This window comes from Penicillium diatomitis (genome assembly GCF_028827545.1).
Source record: "Penicillium diatomitis strain IBT 30728 chromosome Unknown utg000010l_segment0_segment0, whole genome shotgun sequence".
NCBI lineage: Eukaryota > Fungi > Ascomycota > Eurotiomycetes > Eurotiales > Aspergillaceae > Penicillium > Penicillium diatomitis.
In genome coordinates this window covers 1,061,159-1,086,555 of record NW_026623182.1, presented here as the reverse complement: position 1 = coordinate 1,086,555, position 25,397 = coordinate 1,061,159, and the positions used below count along the sequence as shown (strand labels likewise).

At 52.8% G+C, this 25,397-nt stretch overlaps 6 protein-coding genes across 6 annotated transcripts; 3 read left to right on the top strand and 3 right to left on the bottom strand.

The window, feature by feature from the left end:
* Window positions 1-1,579: 1,579 nt before the first annotated feature.
* Window positions 1,580-3,621, bottom strand: N7539_007382 (Alpha-galactosidase 6; the record flags this gene model as incomplete). Its single annotated transcript, XM_056936983.1, has 6 exons — window positions 1,580-2,307; window positions 2,387-2,547; window positions 2,618-2,788; window positions 2,858-2,973; window positions 3,140-3,396; window positions 3,522-3,621. The coding sequence occupies 6 exons, from the start codon at window positions 3,619-3,621 to the stop codon at window positions 1,580-1,582; spliced, it is 1,533 nt and encodes a 510-aa protein (XP_056787782.1).
* Window positions 3,622-5,919: 2,298 nt separating this feature from the next.
* Window positions 5,920-7,412, top strand: N7539_007381 (lipase family protein; the record flags this gene model as incomplete). The annotated part of the gene is made up of 2 exons (XM_056936982.1): window positions 5,920-6,159; window positions 6,276-7,412. 2 exons carry the CDS (start codon window positions 5,920-5,922, stop codon window positions 7,410-7,412), a joined length of 1,377 nt encoding a protein of 458 aa, XP_056787781.1.
* A 658-nt stretch (window positions 7,413-8,070) lies between these two features.
* N7539_007380 (WW domain protein) lies at window positions 8,071-12,209 on the bottom strand (the record flags this gene model as incomplete). The annotated part of the gene is made up of 4 exons (XM_056936981.1): window positions 8,071-8,622; window positions 8,717-9,017; window positions 9,059-9,322; window positions 9,412-12,209. 4 exons carry the CDS (start codon window positions 12,207-12,209, stop codon window positions 8,071-8,073), a joined length of 3,915 nt encoding a protein of 1,304 aa, XP_056787780.1.
* A 433-nt stretch (window positions 12,210-12,642) lies between these two features.
* Window positions 12,643-12,916, top strand: N7539_007379 (uncharacterized protein; the record flags this gene model as incomplete). The annotated part of the gene is given in 2 exon segments (XM_056936980.1): window positions 12,643-12,723; window positions 12,737-12,916. 2 exon segments carry the CDS (start codon window positions 12,643-12,645, stop codon window positions 12,914-12,916), a joined length of 261 nt encoding a protein of 86 aa, XP_056787779.1.
* Window positions 12,917-14,053: 1,137 nt separating this feature from the next.
* On the bottom strand, window positions 14,054-16,881 carry N7539_007378 (uncharacterized protein; the record flags this gene model as incomplete). Its single annotated transcript, XM_056936979.1, has 7 exons — window positions 14,054-14,476; window positions 14,535-15,056; window positions 15,147-15,347; window positions 15,404-16,065; window positions 16,136-16,210; window positions 16,570-16,579; window positions 16,705-16,881. 7 exons carry the CDS (start codon window positions 16,879-16,881, stop codon window positions 14,054-14,056), a joined length of 2,070 nt encoding a protein of 689 aa, XP_056787778.1.
* A 7,766-nt stretch (window positions 16,882-24,647) lies between these two features.
* On the top strand, window positions 24,648-25,115 carry N7539_007377 (uncharacterized protein; the record flags this gene model as incomplete). The annotated part of the gene is made up of 1 exon (XM_056936978.1): window positions 24,648-25,115. The coding sequence occupies one exon, from the start codon at window positions 24,648-24,650 to the stop codon at window positions 25,113-25,115; it is 468 nt and encodes a 155-aa protein (XP_056787777.1).
* Between the last annotated feature and the right edge of the window lie 282 nt (window positions 25,116-25,397).

The window sequence follows — 25,397 nt, the reverse complement described above, 5'->3', positions numbered from 1 at the left end:
TGATGTAGTGATGTAGTGATGTAGTGATGTAGTGATGTAGTGATGTTACTCCCTTACTACTCTGTAGTCTCTAGTCTCTAGTCTGTACTCTGTACCACTACCTCGGTCCGCGCAGTGGCTTGTCTCGTTGTGTGCTGACAACGACTTTTCATGTCCAATTCAACCAGACGATGCACATCACCTTGCTTTATGTGGCAGGCTTTACTACTACCGGGTGGCCGCACATTGGTGTTGCTGCATCCTTCCTCAAGAAGTGCGACTTGAAGAGTCTGCTGCGCCGGAGATCAAGATCAGAGCGACCGATCAGGTGCAAATCTGTGACGGCTGATTCGAAGTTGAAGTGGGGTTCCGAAGTTCCGAGTGACATTTTACCGTCGTCGGTCGAAGTACACTACGACACTTCCAGTAGTTAGTAGTGTACCTCTACTGAGTCTGTATTTCCTCGCGAGCACGTGGCCCACGGCAGAGGGAGACCTCCGTATGGAAGATGGTCGAAACCCGAGTCTCTCGTCACACGTGCCCTTGAAGTCTTTGCAGTTTGCACACGGCTTACGACGCACCCTGGACAGGACCACACCAACAGAAAAAGGGACCGACCCAAGAAGATCGAAGGAAAACAAGATATGCCGCCAATCAGTCCGTTGGGTTTGAGGATTGCCTTGTCCCAAGATAAGCTTTGCTTTTCCTCGCGTCAAGCTTTGATGGAACCGAAGAGGGCTGCACACGAGCTGAGGATGGACCCCGCTTTCACCCGGATGGGTGTGGCCAATCCCTGGCTGGGAAATGTCTCAGCCGAGGGCACGGGTTGGGGCCACCTTCCCAATCGGACTTCACGTGCTTCTTTCGCGCAAGCCTGATGGGATTCCGATCATCTCACCGGCCCACCGCGGTACCAACGGTCACGCCGAGAACCGACACAAAGCGCGTCTCACCTGGCCGAGAGGCTGAATCCTTTGGTCGTGGATTAACCCCTTCCGGGCGAAGGCGCCGGCGATACTCTGAACTTGGGAAGCTGGGACGGATCCCATTCTCGGCGGTCAACAGTGCAATCAGGGGCTGGAAATATGACCCTCGAGAAATCTAGCGTTCCAAGTACCACTGTGGCACTACTGTCAAGGAAGGAACCCCCTCCGTGGCTATTGAGTTCATCTAGAAGCCATGTGGAAATTTGCATTGACCCGTCTGAAAAGCGGACTGTTCTGGATAGAGAAACCTAAAGTCTGATGAATCGGCGATGAACGTGGCCTGGAGACTCAGGAATCTCGAGATTCATGACGAATCACACTGCATGCGTGGTTCCATTCGCCCAAGTTGAGGCTCACAAGTGTCAGCTCTGCAAACGACATCATCATCTGAAGTTATGAACTACCAATCGATACCCTCGTCTCGATCCTGGTGCAAAAAAAAAAAGTCCGACTTCACAACCCCCTTCCTCTTCAAGCCCAGACTCGTTCGATGGGTCAACCTTACAGGCATTGAGAATACCATTCTGTCCATCGAAAAAGAAGATTCCCAACGTCAGTACTCTATCCAATTAGGGAGATCGCAGGGCAAGGCAGGTCAAATCGAGGCACACTACTTAGTACTTACGGTTCTGTGAATGGCAGGTCGCCGGCGGTACACATGCCGTGGGTCCGGTCCAACCCTGACCGCCGCATTGGCCATACTGAGTCTGTTGAGGACCCTGACCTCCCGCCGTGGTCGTCGTGCCGGCTTGAGTGGTTGTGGCCGTGGTCTTGGCGGTGGTGGTGGTCGAGTCTCCCACGGCGCGAAGGCGGAACATTCGACAGCCCAGGGCCGGGACGGACTGAGAGATGGACCCGGTGGCGCCGGAGACGGTCCCCACCGCGGTGCCCAAAAGCTTGGAGTCTGCCTTCTCCAGTCCGGTCTTGTAGCTTTGCTGACTAGCATTGTACAACCACGACGAGTGAGCGGCAGCACCGTCGTTGAGGACAGCCTGGGCTTGGCTGCTGCTGAGTCGGGATCCCCAGAGATCACGAATCTCAAACTTGCCATTCGGCACGTTGGAAGAGCCGAAGATGTCGGCCAGACTGGCAGATGCGGTGGTACTCGAGCCGCCGTTGTTGTAGAGAACGACCACCATGTCATCGACTGAACTACCGGTGGTAGAGGCCAGAGGGCCACTCCACAGCTGCACGTTGTTGTGCGTCCATCGGTAGAGGGCGGCTTTGCCCAGCGGATCTTGATTGACCGCAATCACTGCAGGGTTGGCCAGGATCGACCAGTCACTGGCCTTTAACTTTCGCATGTCGTTGCCCATGATGAGGGGGCTCTTGGCGGCGGACCCTGCAAAGCAACACACAGAGGAAACGGGTAAGTCTTGGCCGTGGAACTGCGGACATGAGACGCGGCCTTCAAAACTTACACATGCTGAAATGCGCCACATATTCATCGTCCGTCATACCCCCGTTGCCAACCTCGAGCATGTCCAAGTCGTTCCAGCCACCGGGACCGGAGTAGGATGCAATCTGGGCTTGTTTGGACAATATCTGGGTAACGGAGCAACCATATCCACCAGAGTTGGGACTAGATGTGTGGTCAATTCAGAGGCACCTGGGAATCCGGCGTCGGCGAGCAGGAGTCAAATGGAACTTACACGGGGCAAGTCGAAGACTGAGTGTTGAAGCGATCGGTGATATCACCGGTGATTCTCCAGGAATTTCCAACCGAGGGACCCCAGATCCAAGGAGAGTCTTCACCCCAATTACACAGGGAATAGAGAATCTTGCGACCAGTTGCTGCGAGTGCCTTTTCCATGGCATCGTATCTGTGCCATGAGTGAGACAGATCAGCAAAGCTCCCTACCCGGCAATGAGGGTCTCGAGATTGCACTTACCGAGCGGAACTGACGGCTTGGCTCCCTGACTCGCCTTGGTTGTTGCAGTTGTCATATTTCAGATAATCCACCCCCAGCTGGCGAAGGTGTTGGCGTCGGTTGTCTCCCTGCCGAGACTGGCGGGATAACCAGCGCACTATTGGAACTCACGTGTGAGAAAAGAAGTAAGGGGAAAAGCGGAAAATCCAGCAAAAGAAAAAGGAAAAAAAAAAGAAAGAAAGAAAAGAGCGCCCATCAGGGAGACGCCAGCAACACGATACAGAGCAGTGGAAGTGGTCATACCGTCTTGGTACCAGCGCTCGAGTACATTCCAAAGCCAAAGCCGCTGGCATGAAGCTGGTCACCCACGTACTTCATCCCATTGGGAAACTTCTTCGCATCGGCAACGAGCTGTCCGCTCGAGGAGCGTCCAGAGGACCAGCAATCGTCCAGAATGACGTAGTGGTAGCCCAAATCTCTCAGCCCGGTGTTCTTGATCACATCGGCTGTGGCGAGGATTAACTGCTCGTCCAGATTGCACTGAAACGCATTCCAGTCGTCTACAAATTGCTCACATTAGCATCGACTGGTCACCCATATGTCATGTAACGGAGCTGTGAACACAGTCCAGACTCCTGTCGATCCATTGAATATTATTGTGTCTCGTATTGGTAAACACACTTACTCCAACCCATTTGAGGTGTCACAGCAAGGCCATTGTTTAATGCCGAAACAACATAGGCGAGGGAGATCGCACTCCCCAGCACCTTGGAAAAGACAGCCATGATTCGGTGCAGATTTACCCCAGGCTCAAGGAAATAGAAGAGTGCCACGAGCAGTTCCTTCGAGAGACCACGGATCTTCTGCCAAGTATATACTGTAGGTTCTTCAGCGGCCCCGCGATGCTTGATCGACTCTGAAACATAGCTCCGGTGGAGACGGGATGTGTCTTCTGAGGAATGCGGAGGCAGTCCAATGTGGCGTTTGATCAAACATTGTGCCAGAGGAGATCAAGCCAAGCACAATGCTACACGGTGTCGGAGATTTACCCGATTAGGGATGGACTCTAAGTTGTCTGATACTGCGGAGTGTGGCGACCCCGCCGACTAGGAAGAAAAGATCATCATGTTCCCAGGGGGGGGGGGGAGGATACATATACTGAATTCATATTTTCTTGGGACGAGGTGCGTACTTTGTTGAAACGAGCACATCGCAAACATGCTAACATCCATACCTTACAGAATGCTATCAATCGATCCCATGGAAACAGATGGAAAAGAAACGATAAGTGATGGCCTATCGTCGAGTCCGACAGCTTCCAAACGATGGTTTCAACGTTGCTTCACCTTCAAAAGGTTATGCTTGCACAAGATTACGAAGGAGTCGGAAGGACCCCCTTTCAATGTTCTGACCCGCCGAGATCTCCACATCACGGCCCGTTGAGCCTAAATACCGAGCAAGGCTAAATCAGGACATAATGATCCTTGCATGAAATTCTCCCGAGACATCTATGCGGAGTTCTCCGGTCCATTCTTGTTCCCCGAATGGAGAAGATAGTAAGACACCGGTTCATCATGAACTGATCAAGTGCGATCTCGGAATCAAAAGTACCACAATAAAGATCAGCTTTCTTCACGCCTCGGACTTGGAAGTCAAAGGGACAGAGGTACGAATTCAAAGACCTAATCCCCACACCAGAGTGTCAGCAAGCTTTTTAGAAGTCTGCTGTCGACGAAACGTCGCATTGTAGACCTGATCAGTTGCCTGACTGTGACACAGGTATATACACGCATTGACGGTAGTAAGCGTACGTTACAGGCCTCTCAAATGGGCCGGGCGAGTTTTTACTATAGAGGTAGTACCTCAACCTTTGCCTTTCTCAATCTGGGACGATTCCCTTTTGATTTGAGAGAAAGCAATCACGCTGTTAGTAAAATAAGGGTTGAAGATCGATTTCGGCTCATTATACTCGACGATAGCCATCAAATGCCTGGTCATGGTGTCATGTCACTGTGAGCGTGGGGTCTTCCCACCTAGAATAGCGAGAAGGGAGAGACGCTGACGCCCGTATCTCTCTCTCTCTCTCTCTCTCTCTCTCTCTCTCTCTCTCTCTCTCTCTCTGGACGAGTCGTTTCTGTCCGTTATGTCTCGTGAGTGGTTCAGGAAACTGATCAATGAAAACCATCACAACTCGGAATAGCAAATGAGTCAGAATTCCCCATTCATGATGTCGATTCGAGAGCTACTACTTTGCCATCGTGGAAGAGCTCAGTAGCCTTATATGACACAGGTCTGTTTCACATGATCCGAGCCCAGTAAGCCCTGTAAATTCATGTTTATGTGTAGGCTATCAGGTTCAGCAGCGCAGGTGGACGATGATCGCTGACTACCACGTCCATTCAGGGTACCTTAGGTAGGCAGAAGGTTCTTGAGACTGAACCTTGTACCGCTGAGTTGGATTTGGTCTCTTTGTTTATCGACTCTTTCTCCAAGCTCCAATCCAGGACGATTATCGTCATCGAATCAACATTCGTTCATCACTCTCGTGAAGCGCGAAATATATGAACGGACACATCGAGTCATCACTGTTCTGGAACCCACGTGGAGTCAATGGCGACTTGACCTTGCTGTGCAGATGAGATGATTTAGGAATTGAAACTGAACCCTTGGCTCATCGATACAATATTCACTGAGATTCTTCAATCGCAAGTAAAGAGGTTCAGCGCAATGCACAACTAACAGTAGACACAGGGTTGTCTCGTGCCCTGGTCTCCGAAGGCCTTGACTGATGATGTCAATCTGATGTGGTGGAGCCGCAGGTCACGGCTGCACCTTGACCCCAGATCCACATGACGCATTATGTAACTGTTACTGGGGTCATCAACCTTACCACACCGTCTGTGAACAGTCTCCTCACAGAACGGGACGTGCATCCGTGTCGGCGTGTACAGGTGAACGAAACATGTGGATTGCCCTCCCTCATCTTCCTCAAATCCACTCCAGTAGTACAGTACACATTTAAGAGTCCTTGATTTGACCAGCACCTAGCGACCAGCATCCCCCTCGACACAGTCCATGCCACGATGGTCCACCTGCAGAGCCCCCGGCTCGCACTCGGTTGGATCGCAACGTTAATGCTATGGGCCGCGTCCCTCGGCGCAGCAGAGCACGAAACTACACCCGTCTCAAGTGAACTCTTTAACTCTCTCGAGGAGTTATCACGACTTGTGGATATATCCTACTGTGTGGGGACGACGGGCGTGAAAAAGCCATTTCAGTGTCTAAGTCACTGCGCCGAATTTCCAAATCTGGAACTCATCGAGGTTAGTTCTTCAAGCGTGAAGCATGGCGGCTGCGCTTACGCTCACGCTCACGCTCACGCTCACGCTCATTGTACTCTGACCACTGACTCTTTTCTCGCGACTCGTTCGACTATCAGACGTGGAACACGGGTATCTTACTCTCCGATTCCTGCGGCTACGTCGCCCTGTCACATTCACCGGGTCCCAAGCGCATCGTCGTCGCTTTTCGAGGAACGTACTCGATCACAAACACCATCATCGATCTTTCCGCATACCCTCAATCCTACATTCCTTACAACGGACAGGAAGACGACCATAATCAAGACGAGAATCTCAATACTGGCCACAAAGACCATACCGACGGGCACGACTCCACACCAACAACCATTCCCCAGTCCCTTCGCTGCGACAACTGCACTGTCCACGCCGGCTTCATGAAATCATGGCTCCACACCCGCCCCATCATCCTCCCCATTGTCTTCGGCGCTCTCCAAACCCACCCAGACTACGAAATCGTCCTCGTAGGCCACTCCCTCGGCGGGGCCGTCGCCACACTCGCCGGTCTAGAAATGCGACTGAAAGGCTGGGATCCACTCGTGACGACCTTTGGCGCGCCGATGGTGGGGAATGCGCAATTCGCACGATTCCTCGACGCAACGTTTCAGATTGGGAACTATAGCGACAACGGCAACGACAACGACGTCGGCGACGTCAATGTTGAGAAGAGTCGGATTCGGCGTGTGACGCACGTGGATGATCCGGTGCCTTTGCTCCCATTGCAGGAGTGGGGTTATGCACCGCACGCTGCGGAGATCTATATCGCCAAGTCTGGACTGCCGCCGAGTGTAGAAGATGTGCGAATTTGCAAGGGCGACGAGGACAGGAGGTGTATCGCAGGAGCCGGAGCCGGAGCCGGAGCCAAATCGCCCGTGGATTCGTTGAAAACGGACCTCCATGACATAGACATATCTCTCTCGAACGACCTCAACGCAGATGATTGTTCCTCTTCGCCGACCAGCCACGAGAACCCGAACGAGAATCACCAAGCAGGCGAACCACCCAAACAAGCGATCCTCGGAAAGCAAAAGCTCCGCAGAGTCTCACATTGCCGAACACCCTCACAAGACACATCCGCCCCGTTATACCCGCGATCCTGGAACTGGAATGTTGTCCCCGCGCGGTATCGGTTATGGGAGCTTTTCTTTGCTCATCGAGATTATTTCTGGCGCATTGGGCTTTGTGTTCCCAGTGGAGACCTTTTTAGTTTCGATTAGATTGGATTGAATCGGATCGGATCGTGGGAGTGGGAGCGGGATGTTGATGGTTATTTTACGGCGTTGGAGGGATGGTTCAGAGTTATACTGATGGAGCGGGGTGGGTAGGCTCTGCTTTTTTGTTGTTGTTGTTTTTTTTTTTTTTTTTTAATTTTGAGCGTGTTCTGAGTTCGCGCGTGTATATAACAACTTGGTTCTGCATGGGGAGAGCTGCTTAGCTTTTATACCTGATTATTTCGCTTATCGAGTACATCAAGTCCTACACAGGACTTTTGCGTGACGCTTAAGAGATGACATCCATTACCTTAGGATTGAAGGATTTTAGAGACGGGAGAACAGTGATATTTCCAGAGGACGGAGTCCATGGCCTAATTGAAGGGCCAGAGAGAAAGGCACGGATTTCAGAAAATCAAGAGATCGGCAGGAAGCCGAGTCCCATCGTACCAGACGTCCAAAACCCTGATGTCGAGGAAAATTCAGTTGACCCAGAATGGAAAAAGTAAGGTATTTACCAAGATAAGATATCGAAATAACGCAGACGCATTCGTGAAAAGGCCCTCGCTCCAACGATGACGATAACAAGAGCAACAACAACAACAGCAAAATGAGGCACGCATCCTTTCCTAATAATAATAAGCACCCTTGCCACCCTTCACGTCTATTGACCCTCCTCCAAACTAGGCACAATGACCGGCCCGAACTTGACCACATTTGCATAGGCACCATCACCCTGGACCATGAAATCTGCCGCCAGACTCAGCTTGGCCTTTTGCGCACTGAAGGCTTGATGCTGCATTCCAAATGCAGGGGTGGAGACAACATCAGGATCATACGCCACGATGGCGACATAGTTGCGACGGGCCATCAATTTCTTATGCTCACGCGCTTGTCCGTTAACATCCGTCTGAAAGATCTCCATCATGTCTTCTTTGGTGTCTGTGGGTTGATTGGTGGAGCGATGACCATTTGCGGGCACGTAGAGGGGCTTGGAGCTGCCGTGGAGGATCTTGACAATATATGATGGGGGCGGGTTGTTGACCACGGGCGAGGCGATGAGCTGGTACATGGTTTTGTGATTGGATGGGTTTGATGGGTCATGAACGAGGCCTGCACCACAGACGTTGACGGCGCCAGAGAGGAAGGTCATTCGGATGGATTTTTGATGGGCGATTCCTTGGAGTGTGCGAATCAGATATGTTCGCTCCAGGTCCTGCGCATTGAGAATGTTAGCACCATCCAACATCGCAACAACATAATAAAGCTCTTGGAATAAAGAGCTGAAAGTGTCTAGATTGGTTACTGACCTTAGACTCATGCGTCCACTGATCACGCAATTCATCCATGAGGTCAAACTCTCCAAATGGGCTCAGAATACCTCCCATCAATCCGGACTTTCCAACAGCACGCTTGACAGAGTCAAAGCCTGATCCAACAAAGTCCTTTGCTCCCACAACGCCTGCCACAGAGCTGGTCACTTTACCCAACACATTGTATGCGCCGGTCACGGCCCTCTTTCCGGTCGCGACAGTTTGCGCAACGTGCTCTGCCGTCACCAATCGGGGGTAGATCAATGGCATAGAAATCATCCACAGGCAATGCTGCACGCTGGGGGTAACATGGCAACTTTGGGGAACAGTCCTTGGTACGTAGGCCCAGCCATGACTTGGTGCGGATTGCGCTCCGAGCGACAGTCGGGTCCGACGACAACAACACCAGGTCCGAGGAACTTGACAAAGTGCCACCCTGTACCCGTGATGGTGAACAGGTCTGTGTCGTTATTGACATTACGCAAGATGTCGAGCGTCGTGTGATGCTGGAAGAGAAGATACATCTCGATGCCGATCCGGCCAATGTTCTTGAACATGTTTGAGAACTGCATGTGCTCGGGGTATGAGCCAAACCCGTCGAAGCTGGAAGTCGGAGGGAAACCAGAATGTCAGCTCCATTCAAAGATCCAAAGACTTTCGTGGATTCGGGGTCTCTCGTTTCGAAAACTCACATATCATGATCGTCAATTTGACAGATGTAAGGAATCTGAGCAAAGCTTTCCCGCAAATGTGGCTGATCAAAATGACTCGTGTAATAATGAAAATACGCGTGCGAAACATCCTGCTGATTAGCCGCTGTCCATGGCGCGTTTTTTCTGGCATCTTTGCCACTCATCGCAAGCCACTGCTTGAGACATGGAATTTCCTTCCACATACGATCAGCGTAGATCTGGCCTCCCAGGCAAAGTTGTGCGTGGAAACCACCAATCTCGTTGTGCTTCTGCATAATATCCTTCCACATGAAGCCCACCCCACCGAGGCGAGCGCGCTCGTTCGCATTCACACTCAGTGAGAAATCGTTGCCGGAGGTCGCAATGAAGCGCCAATTGGTCTCGTGGCGACCGGCGACTAGGAACTCGTATCGTGTGCAGCCAAGGTGGGAGGTGATGGCATACGTCCACTTGGCAGGACCTGCATCATCCATTTGCAGGTCAATCTCGTACTTGTAGAAGGTCCATCGTTGGTGAGCCGCGATGTTCATCGGCTTGAGCTGTCGCGGGTTTGGAGAGAGATCCACACTTTGATGAAGATGGATCGTGGGCGGCTGAGCGGCATCGGTCACGAGGAGAATAGAACCAAGCCAGAGGCCGCGCTCGATGTCCATATTGGTGTATCTCAGATAAGGTCCAAAGTACACTCCGTTAGTGGGGGCAGTCTTGTACAAGTCCATACCACTGCTGGGTGGAGGGCCCGAGAAACCTGCCAAAGGCGATTGAAGACTCTCAAACCCGGGTGTTAAAGGCACACCAGGAGATGCCAATGGTTTCCCAAATGCGGAGAGACCGGGGGATGACAAGGGGTGACTACTGTATACACTCCCGACGGGCGAAAGAGGTGTCTCATTCAAGTTTAACGGAGTTGGACCCTTGGGGAACTCCCATTGCGTTGACTGTGTGGCCAAGTGAATGTAGTAGTACTGTCCAGAATTTGGGTCCAAATGCGCGATCCATCCTTCGGGCAAAGGTGGCGGAGATGCAGGAGGTGGCCCCGAAGGCGCCGGGGAAGCAACCTGGCCCGGGTGCTGTTGCTGAAGTGGTTGAACATGCATTTGTGTCTGCTGCGGTTGGAATTGGGAATGCCCATTTGTAACTGCACTCTGCGGTGACTGACCTGCACCCGACTGCTGTCGAGGATCGTTTGCAAAAGCCGGATGTCCTTCGGTCGAGGTGGTAGGTGCAGGAGATGATGCGGAGGCCATGGCAGGATGGCCCTGGTTTGCAACAGCGGGATGACCGGCCATCCCAACGGCGGCAGCAGCTGCCGCACCAGTGGCAGCAGCCGCTGCTGCAGAGCCTGGTTTCTCGTTGCGATACCCATTGGCACCATTTGGACCTGAAACGCTGGAGTACGCAGGAGGAGGCTCATCACTTATACGCATGCGATCCATGTCATTCTCCAAGGCATTGGAAGGAATCCTGCCCGGCTGCTCGGATGACCCTGGTTGTGCCTGCTGCTGGAGCTGGGGCGCAGGACTACCGTATTGACCAGGGTGCTGAGACTGAGGACTGCCATACTGACTGGTCTGAGAAGGCTGAGGGGAACCATATTGACCAGGATGCTGTGGCGGAGGGCTACCATATTGACCAGGATGCTGTGGCGGAGGGCTACCATACTGGCCAGGGTGTTGTTGTTGTTGTTGTTGTTGTTGTTGTTGTTGGACAGCAGGACTGGCATATGGCACTGAATGTTGTTGTATCGGAGGGCTTCCATAACGACCAGGATGCTGCTGTGCAGCATGACCAGCATATTGCGCTGGTTGCTGCTGCTGTGCTCCACTCACCACTTCCGCACCTTGATAGACGGTTGGAGGACCATGTGGCTGGGTGCCTGGTAATTCTGTCGGTGTCCAAGGTCGCTGGGAATCTTGTTGAGCAAACGTCGGCTGCTGGCCCATATACTGCTCTGCTCTCCTCTGAGCGGCCGAGCTCTGCGACTGTATGCCCGCAAGGGTACCGGTTCCCGCAATTCCCGCGGCCGCATAGCGAGCCTCGATATCGGACCCTGGCTGCTGGCCGGGACCCACGACGGGTGTTTCCGGCGGTGGAGGTGATCCCCGCTGTGCGCGGGTCGTCGATGTCGACGCCGTCGAGCTGATGCGATTAATCCCCGATGACGAGGGCGCTGCCAGACTTGAACCCGACCGAGTGGGCCGGGAAGTCGAGCTGACCGGTGGTGGATAGTACTGCTGGCGATTGTCGTAGCGAGCTTCGATCGTGTCGCTGGGGGCTGCGTTCGTCGGCGGACGAGGATACGTCCGCGCCGCGAGCGCCGCAGCATCGGGCGCATCGGGCCCCGGTGACTCGGGGAGCGGCTTGGGTGCCGCACCGCGACGCTCTGCCAGGGTTGCTACCCGTGGCTCGCGGCCATCTCGGGGACGCAGTGCGAGCGGATAGTCTGCGGGACTTACTGACCCCGAGCCTGATCCCGCACTGGCAGGCGGCGGTGAATTGTACCGCAACGCCGCCTCTGCCGGGTGCACATCTTGAGAGCTCGACGTACGCAGCTGCCCGGGCCGCGGACGATCTTCGGGATATGGAAGTGGGATGTTGGGTGGACTTGTTGCTGAGTGCGGGCTGGCCGAGTCTCTCTTGTTGATGCGTAACGGTTCAACCATCTTCGATGCGCCGGGCCTGCCGGAGGTGGTCTCTGGATGAAAGTTGTTGGTATTGATGTTGGGATTGTTGATGGAACTATTACCAAGGAAGAGTTCCCCCTCCGGATGAATAGCACGGCTCTCGCCAGGATTCATGGTGTACACAAGATGACGCCGGGGGGCTTCTAGGGAGAAAGAGGAAGGGAATGGTCCTTTTGCGGAGATGCAGATCTCTCAACAGGCAGAAGAGAAAAGTTGCAGGATGATACTACTCCTGCACCGCCGCCACTTCGACTTGGACGACTGCTGCATGCACCCAATCACGGAGCCTGCGACGCGGATCCGTGTGATGGCAGCTTTGGGTGGATTTTGGTGGTCCGAAACTCAGAATGAGGGGCAGAGCGGGCACTAATTAGCCTTGTGGCGGGTATCATCAGGTGGAGGAGACCGTGGGAGGAAAAGGGGAAGCGGAGGAGGGGGAAAGAACGAGGCTCTAGTCAGTTGCACAGACCACCGAAAGATAGATGAAGGTTCAAGGTACCGCAAGAGATCGAAAGAAATCCAAGCCCCGGAGAGTATTAAGAGAAAGATGAGATTCGCAAAGGGCCGAGAAGAAGAAGAAGAAGAAGAAGAAGAAGATGTCGCCAGTATGCAAAACGTTCCGCGGCTAGTGAATTCGGGAGAGAAGGGAGGAGGAGGAGGAGGAGGAGGAGGAGGAGGAGGAGGAGGAGGAGGAGGAGGAGGAGGAGGAGAAGGGGGTAGCTAGATATGGATGTCACCTCTTGGGCAACATGAACGGACCTCCAGGGCTGAAGATCTCAACGAGATGCACTGGGCAGCACACGGTCTCCAGTATTCATTAGGCGCAATGCAACAGTCCTGTCCTGCCAGGCTGCCACCTGTCAAAAGACGAGACAGACCCAAGACCGAGAAGACACTTGGCGTCCTAATGTTTCTCGGATGGACTCCCAGTCTCACGCTCGTGATAAGCGCCTGGGCGGAGCCCACGCGCCCCGCAGGTGATGAGAAGGCAGCTCAGGAAAAGACTCCGACTGAGCGTCTCAAGGGATCCACAGAACACAGTGATCAGGGGAGTGTAGACTACTGTAGACGCTTGGTAGAAGGAATAGAGGAGGAGGAAACAAGTATCCTCTTGGGAGTACACCGTGAAACACAGTCCGATAGGTGGAGATACTACTACTTACTACCTTGGTACCACACTACCTTGTGCCTGACTAAGAGTCCATTGGTCCCCGTCTACTTGATAAGTAGTTCAGACTGTTATACTCGGTCTGTATAGATGCGGGAAACCATGGATCCTCTCGGAACAGTTCCACCTAGGATCATCCTGCCAGCGGTGCTGCCAGTCCTGCACCCCTCGACGATGATCCTGAGATCATTGTCATCTTGTCGGATTCGGCATGCAACGAATCTCCGTAAAGACACGACTCTCAATGGAGTTTCTATAATCATTGCAAATACTGCAAAATCCTCGCCAAGTACGAAACGAAAATCGCTGATTGGTGGGAATCAGACAAGGAAGAATTATTAACAGTCGTGTTCGTGTCTATACATACACCGATCCAATCCGTCGTCACTCATGCCCATGGTACAACGCCCTGCTTTCCCGAATGCCGAAATGAAGAACAAAACCGAATCAAACCACGCGAAGAAGAAGAAGTCAGTGGAAAGAGACAGCGAGAATCGGAAAAGGGGAAAAGAGCCAGCTCGAGAAGTAAATCAAACAGAGAAGTGAAATGAAAACATGAAACCTTCCCAGACAGAAACAGGTGAAAAGATCAAGATCCCAAGCACATACAACGCAACAACGCTCAATACGATCCAAACAGCACAGGATCCTGGAGATGGTAAGCTGGGGAAAACATGATTAAAATAGAACCAACAAGAAACGGAAAGACTGGATGGGTGACCACAGGCCCGCCAGTCACGACTTGATATAGACCCGGCTGAGGATCGAGGGCCGAGTCTTGGGAGCCGTCTTAGAATCCAAAGTTGACCATTTGTAGGCCCTGCTGCGTCATAAACTCGGACCAGTCCACATCGAGAGTATGACCCATCCGCATCAGAGAGTCCATTTGTCGCTCATAGATCGTCTGCAGAATCGCTCGAGTAGTGGCAGTGTTGCGTCCCATTCCATCTTCGTCATCTTCCATGCCGGTCATCAACTCCATGGCCATCATCTTCAGGCCACTGTCCGATGCTGTGGCACCGGCTAGAAAGAGCGGAAACACCAAGAAGTGACGGTCGGCACGGCGATTGTGCGTGGTTTCCTCCACGATGCGGAGGATTTCGCTAGCGTGGTGGTCGATTTCACTGGCCGAGTCAAAGTCGGCTTTCAATCGCTGATGGGGGAACATGCTACTGTAGGAGAACAAGTGGCTGAGATGGTACAAGGTGGCCGACTAAAAATCGGTCAGGACTGTTTCCTTGAAGATCAAAATGACAAAGAAAAAAGCTCACCTGCTGCAAGATCTCTTGCGATCGCTGCGGAAGACTTTCCCGGTGCTGAGACCAATAAGCCACATCGGATGCCTCCCATAGTCGTGCGAGGGTCCGTCGAAGTTCAGCAATCTCTTCGGTATGAGGATGGAACTCCGAGCGTGCAGGAGAGTGCTTTTCCCGCCGCAGGCGAGCGCCGAGAAAGCCAATTTGGGCGGTCACAGCGAAGCTGTTGGCGTAGAGGCGCATTAGAGCCGGAAGACTATCGTGCTCGTCGGAGTAAATCACGCTATATCCCTCGGTCCCAGACGGGTATAGCAGACTCTGCCAATCTGGAAGCATCCGGTGGTCCATGAGGGTGCGCACAAACTCTCCCTGTCCGGCACCGCTCAACAAAGCGTAGAGGTCAATATGGCAGATCCACCACAGGATGAATGGATGTGGCTCCCGTCCGAACTTGGCGTGACGGAGGAGCGCAATGTGTAGAAGACGAGAGATGTGATGAGACCACAAGTTGGATCCGTGGGGCTCGGCGGCGGCCACCTGGAAGAGATGAGCCCAGAGAAGTCAGCATGCCATTCTTTCGGGTGTAGCCTCCAACAGGATACGGATGGCGAATCATGTGATGCGTACCTCGTAAATCAGCAAGAGGAAGTGAGTGAGGAAGAGTCCATCCGACACCAGGTCATCGTTGTTGCGAAGACTGATCTGAAGAGATGGGAATGCCTGCTGGTAGTATTGAAGTGCGTCGACCTTCTGCCCAGTACCACTATGAGAGAGACTGAGGGCCGATACCGTCATGATTGCATGGGAGAGCTTCTCACTCGTCAGCATCTGCATGTTTTGGGAGTAGAAATCCAGCCGGGGACGGAACGCGAGCAGCAGCTTACAGGTGGAAAACGCGCCGCCTCTCTCTCTAGGAAGTCGACACTCAAGGTCATGCCATTGCGATCGAATCCATAAGTGTCATCCATGTCACGGTCATGGGGGAACAGTTGTTTCCAGACCACGTGTCGAAAATGTGCAAATAGCGTCAACTCCTGTTGCTTCTGTAGATCCTGATGGGTCATCTGCGGCTCTAGACGGAAAGAAGACGACCCCTGAGCCTCGCCCGGCACGGGAGACGGAAAGGCATCCATCGCAGGAGAGAGCGACAGGGAGCAGAAGGGATCTGAGATCTCCGATGTAGGTGAGATACGGGAGATACGACCCGTTGAGACGGAGCGTCGAGTCGTATCCTCAAAAGTTCGCAGAATGACTACATTGGGATCCTCCGTGGCATCGCTCTCACTTCGGGTTGTTCTGACGGGGCTCGCAGTCGCAGAGTGTGAAAAGTCACCGGTGAATCTGGAGTCATCAGTCTCTTCGGCATACTCTGGGAGCGAGCTGAAGCTCTCCGGTACCATGACCACATGGTAGGTTCCGGGGGTCGAGCTCTCTGCTTTCTTCTCGCGGTCCTCGTCAGAGGTCAACAGTGAAAAGTCCGGGAGCTCCTCGGACAAGGAGAAGTAGTCGCCGCCGGTCCGACTCCCGGTCGAGCCCGGGGAGGAGACTAACACTGTCATTAGCTTTCCATCACGCGGTGCGGGTGGATGCAAGTATGCATCGAGAGGAATGCTCACGGTCCCAGACCACATTGCCCTCGGTCTTGACGTCGGCCATGCGGCCCATAATTCGTGGCGTGTCATCCCGAAAGGCTAGACGTGGTCGATAGTCGCAAGTATGACCCAGTCGCGTACATTGCTAAGTGTGGGGGAGAGGACAAAGGTCAGCTGGAGGTCGTTTGCCCATCGGCCATGAAGGACCCGCGGAGCCGTGCCGCAGCGGAAGAATGAGCCCTACATTACACTGTGGGTGGCCCTCATCGCATTTTACTGCAGGAATGCCGAGTCAGTCAAGGGCGCCCATGCACCAGACAAGGGATTTTTTGGGGGAAGGGGGGGGGGGGGGGGTGGTGGACTCACCTTTTCGACTCTGCATGCAGACACGGAGAGAAGAAGTCAATTGGACCGAACTTGGAAAGCCTGGAACGGTCTTATTCTGAGGGATCACTCACCCGACAAGTCCTATATCACGGAGGTCAGAATTTGTCAGTCTCGGCGAATTCTCACCATTTTGGGGAGTCGTCTCTCATCGATTGATGGCTCGAGGAGGGTGGAAGCACTTCAGGCAAGGAGGGAGATCAGGAGACGTACCAACATCCCGTCCGCGATCGCGGTGGTAGCCGAATGCGCGGCGAAGAACCTGGGATTTTGTCCAACCTGCCTTCCAGAACCTCTTCCTTGGGAGCAATCATGGGAAGATGGAGGGTGCCTTTGGCGGAGGCATGGCCGCGGCGGTTTTGCATCACCAAACTTGTGACCGTCATGAGGCGAGCTCGACGGATGGAGAATCACTGGACTGGGGGACCATTGATTTGAATGTTAGATCAGACTGATGAAAGGCGTGAAAACATGGGAAGATTCTGTTTCGTACCGAAATGCTGGTTGAAGGGCACAGTTGGGAGATAGTCCCACCCTTTCTTTGACGACCGAACTTGCGCGGGGGTTCAAATGGAAGATGTGGGCAATTGCGATGCTGCTGCTGATGATGATATGTCGATATTCTTCGAGATTCCGTCGAGGTTTTGGAGGGGGAGGACACTGTTGAAGAGGAGCAAGAATCGACGGCCTTGAGCGTTGTCTGGGTGTATGGTATATAGTGTCGATCACTATCCGTGATCGAATGATCAGCGACGGAAGGACGCGGGGGTGGAGAGAAGAGAAGTATAAACGACAAATAAACTTTCAGGCCTAGAACTCGAGCGCCCGGGACGAGAGAGTCGAACACGACGGTCCTGACGGTCTGGGAATCTCGGGGAAATGAAAGGCTTGAGGGAGGCCTGCGGGCAGGGAATGTAGGAAGCGCAGGCGGAGAATGAAGCAGGAGAGGGCGAAAGTGGGTAATGTATGGAATCGAGATGGGGTGGGCGGATGAGTGTAATGGGGGATTGACTGGCGATGGTCTAGATCGCTGGCGACCACAACCTTAAAGAACCACGGCCGGTGAAGAGCGGAGACCGCAGACGTGATGTACTGTCCTTGTCGATTTCACATCATCGGCAGGGAGGGGAGGGGGAGAAAGAGAGGGGACCGTCGATGCCACATTCGGGGCATCCACTTTTTTTTTTTTTTTCTTTTTCTTTGGTGCTCGATCAGAGAAGGGGACCCGGTGGCCTGGAGAGGCGCAGCCCTGTTTGATTCTGGCTCGACGGGTGGCGGAAATCTGGGATCGATGGAGGAAGCTCGGATGCGACGACAAGGCAGCGACAGGAGACACACGAGGATGAGGAATGATGGGATCATGGGACCCTGTGGACGGGAGAGGAGAGACTTTCCATCCCCGTCGACCAGCGAAAGGTACCGTCCCAGGCATTCTCGAATTTCTCTGATTTCTACGGCGAAGCGACACGGACACGGAATGCAAGTGTCGAGCTTCGAATTCCAGGGAAGATTTCACAAATTGGAGGATAGATAGGTTGAGGGGAGAAGAAATTTAAAAAAAAAATAAAAATAAAAAAAAGCAATGACACAGAGACCCTGCGGACCTCTCCCATTGCGCTGTACAGGATTCGAGATGCACTAATTGGTCCGAAGGAAGCGATGCAGACTGCAGAGTGCAGAGGACAGACAATGCAGACTCCAGACTCCAGACTCCAGACCAGACTAGTAGTAGACCAGTCGTAGACGACAGAAACGAGAGCCCTGGAGAGGCAAAAGAAAAATAGATTTCCAAATTCAAATTCACGGACGAACAGGTCAGATCGGATGACGCTGACTGGCTAACCGAGTGAAGAAGCTACCACAGTAGGGAGACTAGGCCGATTTAGGGATAGACAATCGGGACCACCAACGAGGAGGATGTCCGTTCTACACTGACACAGAACACAACTTGTGACCGTAGTATCTCGATAACCCAGCAGAGACAGCACACATGGAGTGTACTACCTGAGTTTGATACACGCATCTTCTTTGACACCGATCGAAACGGTGTCCATGCGTCACGCACAAAAAGACACGGGCAGCCAAAAGCTGAGCGGAGAGGCGGAAGACCAGACAGAAATGACATCCAGCCCGAAACACCCTTCTTGGGACGGTCTGGGAGTGGGGGACGCTCAGACGGGACTAGCAGCTCGGGTTGGGGCCTCGGGGTCCAGGAGTGCGCCGAAAAGAGGGACGATCCGCGATTGAGAGACAGCCCGGAGCAGCTGAACCAGATCATGTCATTGATGATGGAGAGCAAGACCGCAAGTCCATCCCTCTTCCAATGGGTCCCAAGATAGAGGTGGAAGAAGTCATGGATGGCCCCGCGTAAAAGCTTCGTGCCTCCGAGACTGCGGGCCAAAAAGAAGAAAAAAGAGGAACAAAAAGAGGAAAAACAAGAGGAAAAAAAAGAGAGAAAAAAAAGAAAGAAAAAAAAAGGGAAGAAACGGAAGGGAAAGCGGAAAAAGTGGACAAAAAGGGAAGAAAGAGATAGAACACAAGTGAAAAACAAAAAAAAAGCACGGAGCAAAGGACGAACAAGTCCGGTCTCATACCTGGAAAGGAGATGGCGCGATGCGCACGCAGCCCAGTTTACGCAGCCGGACCTTGGATCGAGTCTCCAGCGGTCCACTCAGTCACTAGAGACCTACCGACCGTACCGGTACTTGGTCTGAACTTTGGCAAACCCTAAAATACTGTAAAGAGGCCCAAACCTCGGATGGCATGCAGGTGCCAACCATGTGGCCTTGAGGTGGATTGCTATTCTTACCTACTTTACCCACTTCCCAAAGAGGGCCGGGTACCACTCGAGAGAGAGAGAGAGAGAGAGAGAGAGAGAGAGAGAGAGAGAGAGAGCTCAGAGCACTGACCGGCTCATTTTCAGGCCCTAGTACTCGCGAGAAAATGGACACCGGAGTGCCCCGGTGGAGGGGAGTGCCATCCGTCGGTTAATTGATGGGGGATGGCGCAGAGGAGAGAGAGCGGACTATCATCTTATCCCAGCCTCGAAAAATACTCATTAGAATGGATCACGGCTGTGACACGAGGCAGAATAAAAGGAATCCAAAGAATCACGTGAGTATCAGGTCAGCATAGAACAACTTTTCAAATTCCAACATCCAGCATCCAGCATCCAGCAATGACCTCATTTATCGATCAAGCACCCTAGATTGAGGGGTCTGTACATTCAAACATTGTGCAGGAGGCCTACCCTGGGCCTCAGGACTCCCAGGGTCCTGTACAGCCGGCCCCGCCATCATTTTGACCCAGCAAGTGCAGTTGCAGATGCAATCCGTCCTGCCTCAGGACCAGACTGTCGGGTAACCAATCTGCACGACCCGGTGACACAAAGTGTGGAAAAACACGCCTTGGTGAGACCGGGGCCACCTGCCCGTTTTCCATCCTCGAGGCTCGTCACATGATACTTGTCCTTTGGACTCCAGTATCGAGTTTACAGGTACGAAGATAGTGATAGTCGTATCACTATCAATTTATCAAGATCCACGATGATCTGCACTTCTACAGTGCTGATGCCACAGTTCGATTGCCAAAGCCCTGCCTGAAGGCCAAGCTTTTCAAAGTCCCTTGCACTGGAGCAAAGGAGCCCAGAGGACAAGCAGCAGCCAGTACCGGCACTGCTATTGCTATTGCTACTGCTACTGCTACCGCTACTGCTACAGCCCTGAGCCTACTAGCCTACTAGCCTACTAGTACTGCCCACTCTCATACAGTCCCTGCGATAAGTAGGTACTAGGTACTCATGGTCCAACAACGCCAAGTCCACAATCCACATAGTACCGTATGTAGTGCGTCATGTCGCGATAATAACCTTTTTCTCCCACCCCCCCCCCCCCCCGCCTTCACCCGTTCGTCATTCACTTTCTCATGATCTACGGGATTAACTCGTCTGGGCGAATGACCAGATCCGACAGGCCTTGAGATCGCTCGTCTGACCATTCCCGCCTAACGCGGGCCCCTTTCTCCGGGGACACAGGGCTGGCTGAAGGATACGTCGAACTCGACGACTTCACACGGGGATTGGGTTGGTGGAGGGGTCCATTCAACAGTCCCACGCCACATTCATTCCCGCTGGGGGCGCAGGGCCGGCTCCGGTGAGATAGAAAGTCAAGCCTCCATGAGTCTTAGCGTCGGGTTTGGGGGGGGGGGGGGGGAAGCCACAGGGGAAGAGAGGACTGGGCTGATGCGTGACGGGACCAGGAAACATATCTCTTTTGGAGCAGCTCGAGGTTGGAAGTATAGTAGATACTAGAGAAGACCCAAATTTCTGTAGCTGCACTAGTGGAATGTGTGGAAATCACATGACACGGTCTACACTCTACAGTCTCCGAGTCTACACACTAGACCGGATTGTACTGAAAACAACGGCTGAACTGAACCAGCAACTATATTGGACATATTTCAGACATTTCTCTTTTCTTTTTTTTCCCGGACTGTGTCAAAGGAGCATCAACCTGAATCAATAGTTCCTTTTCGACTCTCTTGACTGGGGCGTTTAGTCTGCGGTGTCAACATGCAAACGCCGAAAGAAGGGGGAAATCGACAAACAGACCTAGTAGTCTACTGTCTCGTTCTACAAGTCTATTAGTCCTCGCCCACCAGCCTTAGTTGAGTGATCAACCCAGAGAGATCCGCCACACTCCTCGGAGCCGAAACACGGCATGGGCGCAGCACTGCCTCAGTGCATCATAGCTGGGGGGAAAAAAGCAATCCATGGGCCACACCATTTCTTCGCACACAGAAGAACCGGCGAAATCGGACCAACCTGAAAGGGCATCGATTGTATGCGCAGCCAGCGGTTGTTGGGGGCTCTGGTCGATCGGCCCGCCCAGGCCCGTGTGGACTTGTTCGGTTGGGGGAACGTGAGATCGCTGGATCGTTGAACGGAATGTCGGGTCAGTTGCTGCATGACTGCATGAGTCGACGGTCGGCGGGAATTTGAAAGTAAGCTACGAATATTTTTTTTATCATGCATGTATGCATTGCACAGTATGCGTATACCAGGAAGGATTGAGGATAAGGAAAGCACCACCTCATCATACAAGACATCGCCGATGTGGGAGATGCTCGATCTTAAACTACTGGGGCCAGCTACATCCATCATGATGAGGATCAAAGGTCCGGCCTTGCAAGGCCTAAAAAAAGAAAAAACAAAAACAAAAAAAACAAAAAACATCGTGTCCCCGAGCTCCAATCCTCGTCTGTCGTGAGGACCTGTCGAAAGTCTAGATAGCTGAGAAAAGGAAGAGGAGACTCGGTGATTTATCGATGGATCCGAACAAGGACACATCCAACGAGCCTCCCAGTCGGAACGGGTGCGGGCACGGGTTCTTTCCCAAGTGTCGGGTCCAGTCTGATGATCTGATCACTCATCTACAGTTCCACACATCCACCCGTCGGCTTTTGCAGATTGAAGTTTGCAGGCGGGTGGTCGATTGTTCTTTCCTTCCTGTTCGGGAATATAGTACGGTACATCCAGATATTATCATCATGCATCGGCTTCTGCAGTTAGTCGACCGGTACAGGATCGCTGCAGACTTTTCCGCTGGGCTGATGCGCGGGAGTCCCATTTGGGTCAAAGGTACATGTCCACTCGACGTGGGCATTGGGAATGGGACGATGATGTGATCTCGATGTAGCAGCTAAGCAGGTATCATCAGGGAGAAGGGATGATCTGTGTTGTTGTTTCGTGTTGACTTTGGAGCAAGTAGGATAGTACAAGTCGTGTTTGAGCTGACACTTCACAGCTTACACGGTTTGGTGCGTAGTGTTTACTGGCAAGTCTATGATGTGTCGCGATATCTACTAGGCTAATCTCATCTTATCTCACCAGCACAACCACCACACATATACGGTCTATGTTCATTCCTGGTGCTTACTGCTTACTTATCGGCTGTCCTGAAAAGGTAACAACCGAGGTAGTCTGGAAATCGTCTTCTTTTCGGTCGCTGGTCGACCGCCGATCCTCGAAGATAGCATCATCATCGAAAGGTGAGCATCCATCCTGCATGGCCCCGATTAGGAGTCCGGAATTCGAGCGTAGAGTACCATAGAGAGGAAAGGGTGTTCAACCAACTATCACGCTTCCGGACAGAAAAAGGAAAGGCAGTTAGTAGTGAGAGACTGAGAGAGGACTTCATTCTCCACCGGCAAAAGTACCTACAATCCATGATTCTATACTCTCCCTCTGTCCTGGGTACTCTATCCGTCTATCGGTCTAGTCGATCCAATCCAGGTCAAACCCAGCCCGAGCCACAGCCCAACCTGTCGCTCAACCTCCCAAGACTACTGGAACCACCCTGTCCAGTCTCCCCGAGGAAAAGGCAGGTCAAAGGGTGGAAAGCCACCATCCGCCCCGGGCGCATCCTCCTCACGGACATGACCGATGCTTAAGCGAGTGGCGTTTCACTAGCGTGTCGTTTGCAGAAACCGCCGCCTCTCTGACCTATTCCCAATCCTCAGGCCCCGGCCAGAAACCTCGTCGAGTTGGTCCCTAGCGACGTCGGATTTGTGAGGCCAGTGCCTTCATGCTGCAGTGGCCTCATCCGCTGCCCATGCTAGGCCATGGTGGATATAGGGAACCAGAGCGCTAGCTTCTGCCCAGAACCTCCTGGTTTCGGGCTCGCGGTTTGAAGTCATTTACAGTAAGGGCAGGACGTAGTTCTGGAGAACCCTGCGGACCATTTCCCTTTCCCCTCCCCCACTCCTTTGACGAGCGAGAAGCGATCCTCGCCAGTCCGGAGATCCGAGACACGGACCATAGCTTTGGCTGGGACCGCCCTACAGTACTGCTTCTGCTTTGCTTCCAGATGTAATGGGCTATGCGTGTACTTTGTGCGCTAATTGTTTTTTTTTCCCCCCCTTTTTCCTACCTGGTATTGATCTTCCAAACGAGATTGGAACATGTAGATGGGTTGGAATTATAGTACTGATGTAGGTCACAGTATGTCTAACGTCTCTGCGACGATGCATTTTGGTCGCATGGCCCGACACTCACCATATCGAATACGCTGCTCTGCGTTCCTACAGTACAACAGCGACATCACTACTCTTCCACCCCCTTCCAAACAGAGCAGACTCTCCCCCGAAGACAGAAAGAAATGATACTCCCGTGGACCCCTCCACGCGACGCCACGATCGAGGCCATTCGAATCAGGGAACCCACCTCTGGAGGGTTGCCACTCCCACTAGCACCTCGACCATCCCGAAATCGGGCGCCGTTAATTCGGTGACTTTTTTTTGGTTCCTTGGGAACCCATTCTTTTCCCAAATTAACCCATCCCACACAATCCGTTCTCTGAGCCAAACAGATTCCCAAAAGTGCACCAGAAAAAGAATGGACCCATGTCGATCAGCCACGTGGTCAGGAATCCGTCCTGATTTGGAACAATCCCGTCCCAGCAGGGAAAATAAAACACACAAAAAACAAAACACAAAAAAAAAGAAAAACAGAGAGAGAGAGAGAGAGAGAGAGAGAGAGATGTGGATGGCGATGAGACCAAGTCGTCCCCGTAGAATAATACCCGAACTTGAATGTTCTGCTGGAAAAGGCCCCGACTACTTGAGCACCACTGCTCCAGTCTAACCTGTTTTTCATTCCTAACTCTGTCTTGCCTCGCTGACTTCCACATACAGTATGGTAGTGAGGTACCACACTTCTCAAGTCATCAGCTAAACTGCCCCCTCACCAGAGGGTGTCTTCCAGTGATGACCTGGAACTCTCGATCCGCTGCAGGTCAGTTGTACAAGTCAAAGAGGCCAGCCCGAATGGATCATTGGATACACCCTTGATCCCCTACATTGCACATGCAGGGGGACATTGTCCCTTTCGCGGTCTGAAACACCAGCCTGTGGATGAGATTCATGGGAGTTCAATAGATTAGTATTTGAACGGCTTCAACTTTTTGCTCACAGTCACATCCCCTCCGGCGGTCCTGTAGGACGCTGCTCCCCAATGGCATCGAGGATTGCTTATTGGTAGACGTATCCCAGCTGGGAAGGTGACCCAGTAGCTAGACCGATCCCTCGGAAAGCAGAGAAAAAGGGGTTCCTCTGGGTTGAAGCTGGCGAGTTGCATCATTGCAGGATATTCTCCATGGCTCATGTCAGCATCATCGTACAGTACGAGGGCGGACGGGCTGCAGTGGCCAGTCAGGGCTGTGGATCTCATCTTCCTTCCACTTCCTCCAAGCTCCGGAAGCTTCACGGTCAAGATTTCCAAATGCCCGAGGTCAGTCCAGGACTTATCGAGGATGTAGCTGCGCACTTACAATTCGCTCAAGTGCACACTCGTCTACTGTACAGTGTACACTGCACGACCATCTTCTTCATCCAATCGCCCACCCAAACATCCAAGTCTCACCGAGCAGTCCCGTCTAGCGTTCTCCTTCGCCGCTTCGCTTTCGAATCCATTGCCCAAAGTTGTCGCAGTGCTCAGTGCCCTGTGCCCACTGCCCAGTGCCCACGATTCAGAGCCGTTTCTCCTCCTCCATCCAGTCCTCGTCCCCGTCTGCGCATTAAGCTTTCTTGGTCTCGTTCGTCTCGTTCATCGGCCCTCATCTAGTAGTATCTACCTTACCCTATCTCCTATCCTGGCATGGTACCGAGATTCCTGCACAACGGGAGACACGCATGAACTGCGTCAAGGCACTACTAGTAGACTAGCCTTAGTCTAAGCGTTCGCTTAGATTCAAGTCGGGTCCGCTTAGAACGAGCTATATTCGGTCCTTGACTCATAGGGCGTGGTCGGTCACTGCTGATTGCCCGCTGGACTACCCAAGTCTTTTTTGGACGGTCGGAGAAAGGGTCGCCTGCCCGGGCGGCATGAATGGGGAGATGGGAGGAA